Source organism: Brachyistius frenatus, unplaced genomic scaffold (genome assembly GCF_029030835.1).
Source record: "Brachyistius frenatus isolate BFR_SWC_R1_liver_20210118 unplaced genomic scaffold, ASM2903083v1 Contig_17, whole genome shotgun sequence".
Taxonomy (NCBI): domain Eukaryota; kingdom Metazoa; phylum Chordata; class Actinopteri; family Embiotocidae; genus Brachyistius; species Brachyistius frenatus.
This window is the reverse complement of record NW_027210616.1, coordinates 2855046-2862727: the sequence shown is the minus strand read 5'-3', so window position 1 is coordinate 2862727 and position 7682 is coordinate 2855046. Positions and strand designations below refer to the sequence as shown.

Below are 7682 nucleotides of genomic sequence, written 5' to 3'. Positions count from 1 at the left end.
AAAGCTCCCCTCCAGCAGATTACCTTGTGAGGTCCATATTGTAGGTGAGGAAACTCTGAGAGTAAGTTTTTTTTTTTTTTTTTATAAATATAGACAGCTCAAACTTGATGAGCATGAAATGGAATAGAAAAAAGGCCATGCTGTATTTACCACAGCGTCTATTGTTGTCAGGCTCAGGATCGCAGTCGTATTGCCAATGCCGCAGGTCCCAGCTCAACACATCCCCATCTGCACAGCCCCGCATCCTCAGCTCCTCAGCACTCCATTCTCTGGCCCATATCCTGAACAGACCGATCTCACCAATGAGGTTGGTACCGCTCTCTTGCTGCACTTTACCTGCACCGTTTATAAAATGAGACACCCCCAGAGAGAGAGTGCCATTTTCAGACAATTGCTGGGGCAGGATTGGATTTAGAGGGATCTCTTTCAGACTAGTTCCATTGATGTAGATCCTCAGCCGCCGACCTTGTCCCGACCAGGTTACACAGACAGAGGTCCATTCATTTAATGTCGAACTAATTTGCACGTTCCACTTTTCTCCAAACAGCCATACTTTCAGATCACCAGCCGAGCCTCTAAGTCCCAGCTCTATCCAATTATTTCTTGGAGATTTGTAGACAAAACCTGTCCATTTTGTTGAAGTGGTGCGGCGTAAAAGCACGCATGCAGTCAGCTCCGGCAGGGCTGGGATCCGAGTCTCCGGTTGTAGCTGCCACAAACACGGAATCCCCCGAAACTTCACCTTCTTACCCCATAGGCTGGTACTGGCAGAGGCTGAGAAAATGATCCACATGAATTAAAAAAAAAAAAAAACACTGGTCGATAAAGATTTGAGCTACAGTTTATTAACCATTAAGATGACATGAGATTAAACTAAAAACAGAGGCTTAACACAATCAATTGTTCACAGTTTCTTTCACTTAAATTCAGATCTCAACTATCCCATAGGAAGAAGTAAAAAACAACACAATTGAAGACATTAAAAGTAAAAAAAAAAAAAGTAAAAGTATTACTTAATAAGCTATCCTGCAGCTTCGACTTTAGACATTGTTAAGGGCTTTAAAATCATTAAATCTTACTTTCAGCCAGAGGAAACACTGACACCAGAATGCAGAAGCAGATGGTCAGTGAAAGCAGACTTCTGTTGGAGTTCATGACAGCAAAAAGAAACAAAGGCTTTGTGTTCCGGTCCAGTGGTCATCAGCTGGAACGCGACGATAAAAAAAAAAAAATGTCATTTTCATTTACCTTGAAGAAAAAAATTACATAACAATAATTAACTTATATTTGTGTGACCAAACGTAACAAAGATTTACCCTTGTCCTCTCTAAAGTTGAATCGCGTTTGTCTGAAATTAAGCAATCAATATCGGTCCATAAGAAGCTGCCTGAGACATAAGACTGCAGGCAAAAAACACTTTATTACTCTATAAGACGACATCCACACCCTCTGCCTTTAGTTCCCTAAGTTAGTCATTAATCAATGGCAATAAACATAACTAACAAGGACGATAATGTTGGACCCATGATTTCATTAAACCATCGATAAGCTAATTATCGAAATTCTCCCGTTACCCTCAGTGTTCAGTATTAGATCACCTGGTTTTAGTGATAGATTTATGACAGTTTTATGAACATTTCTCCCAACAAAATTTTAAAGAAAGACTGAAGGCTGTTGTAAACCATGCATAGCCTTTTGTGCGCTTGTGTGTGTGTGTGTGACATTATCAGAACAATTTCTGTCAGTTTACAACAAGCTTAATCTTTAGGGTTGTAACACGCTTCCTTTCATGAGGATGGATGGTTCTGTGAATAGTAAAATGATATTATATTTATGGCATTGTATTTACAGAATATTATAGCTTCAATCAGAAGTCATATAAACATAAAACAGCATCTGCTTAGTTTATAATTGCTTTTACTGATGCTTATTTAAACCGGAATATTTCTGGGTCAAATATGTTCATGCATCTACCTGAGACAACAGGATTGTGCGAGTGTGTTTGTACGAGAGTATAAATGTGTGTGCACATAGTGTATGTTTTATATGCCATGAGTCAAAGTAATATTCTCGCACTACTTTTGTGCTTTACAATCGTCAAGTGATAACTGCTCAAACAAATCTAATTGCTTTTTCCTTGTGACATTTGATGACTGTCTGTTTTGCTCTCAGCTGTACAGACACCTGAAGTACAGGACTAGTCAATAGTATAGGCTTCCTTTAAGCCTAAACAATTCAAAAATCAATGTATAGCAACAGTGCCTCTTTTGTATGCCATAATATCCTGACAGGGTGGTGAAATTGGGGGGGGAGAAAGGGGACTTGAAGTAATTTTGTCAGTTTTTTGGGCTTTATACTACCACCAAGTGATCAAACAGTATATTGTATTTGTGTATTTTTTGTCTTAGTTAATGAACCCTTTTATACTTTTTTTTTTTTTTTACCTTCAGTAGGGTTGTATAAGGAACTATTATTAAAGATTTTATTCCAGCCTACAACCACAGTCACACAAAGAAAGCGTCTTTGTTGTAAACAGATTTGTTAACAGGGGTCTCATTCATGCATTTCAATTCCCTTCCCTCCTCGTCTGAGAAGCCAGAGCCAAGAAAGCGGGTTCCCCAGAGGGAATATGAGAAGTCAAGGTGTGACGTGAGGTGCCCAGGTGGGGAACTTGTATTCATTGGTCAATGGCTAGTAGTCTGGTTGGAACCTCATCTGCGTCACTTGTGATGTAGAATGAGGGGGATTCCCCAAAGATCTATCCAACCACTGAATTTGGTAGAAACTTGTAGAGAAGTAAACCACACTAATGGAAGCTGTAAAGCACTGATTAGTCAATGACAGATATACTGCCTATTGAATCATATTGATCATTTGATCATTTGTTCAGTACAGATACGGGTGTGGCTCCCTGCAGAAGATGCACTCGTTGCAATCTGCTGAACCGCCTGGTGGAGACAGCATGCTCAGCCACCGGTGATACTCAGTGTGGCCAGTGTGTCTCAGGGTGAGTTAAGTCCACAATGCCAACATAAACACCAATCCCATTAGTTTTTGTGTATAGCATAAATATATAGCACTATATGTGACTGCGTGTTCAGGTATTACAAACTGAGGAGAATGACTGGGGAAGTAGAGCTGCCCTGTGTGCCCTGTTCCTACCATGACACTTTCCATAAAGAGTGTTTGCTTTTGACAGCTCAACACGCTAAAGCACGTGAGATCCAGAAATATTACCGTGGACTGCATGTAAAGCACAGTATTAATAACCTTGTAAAAATAGCTTTTTGTAAGATGTCGTCGAGGAAACGTTATAACTGCTGTCCTCTGACAGAGAGTGCCATCACTTTGCCCAAAGGAAATTTCAAAGAGCCTGAAGAAAAGCGTGAGTAACTCTGTGGATTTTTATGAAATTTTCTTTTTTTTTTCTTTATTTTGACTTGACACACTTTCTGTTTACTTAGGAGTAAAAGAAGAAAAATGTTCTGTGGTCCTGATTGGTTCAGCAACAGCCTTCTTGCTTTTCCTCATCGCCCTGCTGCTTTGGACTTCCCTCCAGACTACAGACAGATTCAGTGAGTTACAGCATATTTTATATTTCTGCTATTTCTCCCCATAGTTCTTATGTTTGCTTGACTAAATTGTGATCATATACATTTTCAACAATGCTCAGAGCAGGTTTCCGAGTGCAGTCCAAGGCCTGAAGGACTATTGTCTTCAGCAGACCTTCAGTACACACCTCTGTCCGACCAAAGAGAGGGAACAACAACACCAACAGAAGCCCTTTCACAGACAGCTGAGGATCAGACAAGGTACTATGTGAATACTGCTTCCTGGAGCAGCTTTCATTACTTCTATGCTCTTATTTTATCTATATTAATCTCCTAAATACTTATTTACTCCACTGATTACCTCCCTAGAGGCCCAAACTCACTCAGCCATGAGAATGATGTGCATCCTACTTCTATTGTGATTAATGTCGCCACCAACATCAAGCCCTCCAGCCAGACTCAAGACAACAACACACACGAGGAACAACGAAACTTCAGTACAGAGGAGGTATTCTGCCTCAATGTGTCATATTGTTAGTCAATGCCAAACTCAACCACAAATGTATATCTGTTTTTGATAATAGTGCTTTTCAAGAACATATATAAAACTTTACAAGTTTATTAAAACTTTCAATTGGAATTTAATGTGTTGAAAATATTTCCGAAAGAGTATGTACAAAGTTTAAAAATTGGTCATATAAAACACACAACTTATTAAGAAATGGCCTAAAGGACTATCAAAGTGACGAATTACCCAAATCATTCACATATTTTATATATAAAAACACAATTTGGAATACCTGGAGTGGCATCTCGCTCTGAACATAATTTTGGTTTTGTATTCAGAGGTTTTGAAATGTTTGCTGCTGAAATTTTTGACATCACCCTAGAACAAGTGAAATGAATAGATGTTCATGTGGTGAAAAACAAAACTATCTTCATACTAACAGGTTCAGTGTGACAAGCTAAATAGATTCAGAAATTACAATCAGTAGTTACGTGGCAATGCATGGTATCATTGTTATCACTCCACATTATTACCTGTCAGTTAATCACTTGCCTGTCTGTATAATTTAAAATAAATCTAAAAATGTTAGAAATAAAGATAAATGCTCTTAACGTTATGACAGACAACATTTAACTCTGACTGAAATTTGCTGATGTAATCCAAGTTATTTAATTTATATTTATATCAAACTGAACATATCTGCACATTTCAGACAATGTAACCAGAACATACTTTGTATCTTACTTGATAATTAAGTCACCGATTGTCATTGATGCATCTTTTAAAATCATTTAAATGATTTACCATACTAAAACTCATTATATATTGATTTATTTTGCTCCTGAAAGAATGACCTAAGAATCAGTGGTACCTATTTCTTACCCTGTCTTTTTTATATGTGAAATCAGATGGATCAAAAACTGCAGGCAATATGGGAGATCGCTCAAGGTAAATATGTTTCAAAACCAGCCATAGCACCTGTGTTACACACACAGTCAGGATTTTAATGGAAAGTAGCTACACATTTCAGTTACATACATTTTTCTATCTGGATGAGTTGAACTCATATTTAAAGTGTATATTAATGTTTGTATTTTTGCGGTTCTGACTCAGATCAGAATGTTGAGATCCTCGACTATGACCGAGGTCCAGGACTTGTCGCTGCTGCTGGACTCTGCTGACAACATCCACATGTTGAGAAGACTGGGACGGTCTTTGGGTGTCCCACCTCAGGTCATCGCTCATCTCCGAGGCTTTCAGGACCTGTGTTGCTCTGTCTTTAACTGTTATACAGACTTCCCGACCGACTTTGCATGATGACACTGACACCACACCACCCAGGAAACCTGATACTTACTGCTGGGACACAAAGATATCCTTTTGACCGAAACAATTAAATTTTGAATGAAAATTTGATCACTGTAAGTTAAAATAACATTAAATAATACCAACAGACTGACTTTCCCACCTTTTCTTTGTCCATTATTGTACTTAGTATGAAGAATGCTCTAAATTTCATCTAAATAAATGGATTATTTTTGATAGATCACGTCATGCGGCAGGACAGTGAGAAAAGTGCTTCTGTGTGCTCTAAGTGTTAAATAATACAATATCCAGGTCATTGCAACTGAACCCTACATGCGGTGTTATTTCCTGTTTACCATGTAAAATAGATGAGAGGCCCGCTGGCTAAAGCATGTGAGACAGAGCAGGACAGAGGATGTAGTGTTCATGGCAAGAGAAGAAACCTCGAGTGCTGGGAAAATGTGTTATTCTGTCATTGGGAGAAGTTTGCCAACTGACCATTTTCCTTGATCTGCAGCTCTGACAATTCTTCAACACCTCTAATCTGGTAAGGCTTCAATTTTTTTCCCCATCAATTACTTTTAAAATTCGTCTTTAAAGCAAATGATAAATAAATTCTCAGTCAAGTTTACTGTCTTTCTTCCTTATACTGTGAAAACTCTCTGAATATCAGAACCGTACTGAAAAATATTTCATATTCTGGATATATTCTGTTTACTTGAGTGAACCTTCTTCTTCTATTAAAGTATCGTGGTTGTTTTATTAAATAGCTCCAAAACTTAATGGCTTGATTTGTCAACATATCTTGATCAACTTTACTTGTATTACTTTTTCAATAACTACCTAATAAGCGCTAGGGGGCGCTCCTGGATGTCACGTCAAATGTAACCGGTATTTTCCTATTCCCTCGTCAGTCCTCGATCGTCTATTAGAAAGATGAATCAGTACTCGCTAAAAAAAAAATTGCCACATTTTGGGGTTTGCACAGCTTGTAGTTTATGGTTAAAGGCGTCACACAAACACAAAGAAGCTTCAAACTGCCGCAGTCTCTACTCCAACTTTGAGTAGCCTACTTGAGCTCATAAAAACTGTTTGCTTCAATCTCCACAGACAAATAGTTTATTTTTAAGCACAAGATGTGGAAAGCTGATTTCACATTAAAGTACAATTTATTCTCATTTTAGATTGTCTGCAGATGCTTTTGAAAATGATCTATAAAAGTTTTAATGCAGAATTTCTCCAGTTGACAAATCTCAAAATTCAGTGGTGGAAGATATAGGCTATTCAAATCCTTCACAGAAGTATGGCGTTGTAAAAAATACTCAATTACAAGTAAAAGTCCTGCATAAAAAAATATATTCAAATAAATGTACAAGGATGTATTAGCAGCAAAATGTAAGTTAAAGTATTCAAATAAAAGTACTGGTTTAGTCCCTCTGACTGATAGCCTATATTGTTATTTATGACATCATTAGATTACTAATACTGAAGTATCAGTGTGACGGCTTGTTATTGTTGCAGCTGCTGCAGATGTAGCCAGTTTATATCAGTAGTTGCCAAACTACGGCCTAAGGCCCTTTAAAGGGTCACTAGATAAATCGGAGGGGCAGTGAGATGATTAAGGGGAGAGAAGTCAAAACATTTCTGATTCACAAATTTATTTATAGTTTTTTTTTTCATCTAATCTTATATTTTTCATGAGATAACAATGTGTTGTATTTTAATAGTGTGTTGTATTATCCACTGGGTCAAATCTTTAACTGATAAGTAACTAGTAACTAATTACTGAGTAAAGAAATTGGTGCACTGCAGCCACTTATTTGTATTTGTAATGCCTGATGTAATATAAGTTACAGTATTTGTTTTGGTTGTCGGGTTAAATGTTATGCGTTTGTTGTTTACGTGAAACAGTTATAAAGCTTTCGGTGCATGACAAATTTGGGAAAAAAAAAATATTCTGACAATAAAGAGAAAGCAAATTAATCAAATCAAATCAAATAAAGCTAAATGCCGTTGAGTAGAACGTATAGCCGGCAATAATTCCCTCAGAAATGTAATGGAGTGAAAGTATAAAGTAACATAAAATGTAAATATTCAAGTAAAGTGCAAGTATTTCAAATTGTACCGAAGTATATACTTCTTAAAAACAAACGCACGTCGTTTCATTCCCGCAGCAGGATGTTGAACACCACCAGCTCCACTACCACCGCCACCGTTCTTCCGCTTGTTTTTGTTCGTTCCCCGGAAACGGGTCAGAGTGAGACATCGTCGGCCTTTCAAGCCTCTCTTCGGCGTCCACGTCCTCGTGGTGTCTGAGT

At 37.8% G+C, this 7682-nt stretch overlaps 1 protein-coding gene across 1 annotated transcript; it reads left to right on the top strand.

Annotated features, from left to right (window-relative positions):
- The first annotated feature begins 2559 nt into the window (after positions 1–2559).
- LOC138618685 (uncharacterized) lies at positions 2560–5376 on the top strand. Its single transcript, XM_069694599.1, has 8 exons — positions 2560–2642; positions 2891–3007; positions 3102–3217; positions 3465–3575; positions 3674–3812; positions 3921–4059; positions 4968–5039; positions 5206–5376. Exons 1-8 carry the CDS (start codon positions 2560–2562, stop codon positions 5374–5376), a joined length of 948 nt encoding a protein of 315 aa, XP_069550700.1.
- The last annotated feature ends 2306 nt before the right edge of the window (positions 5377–7682 follow it).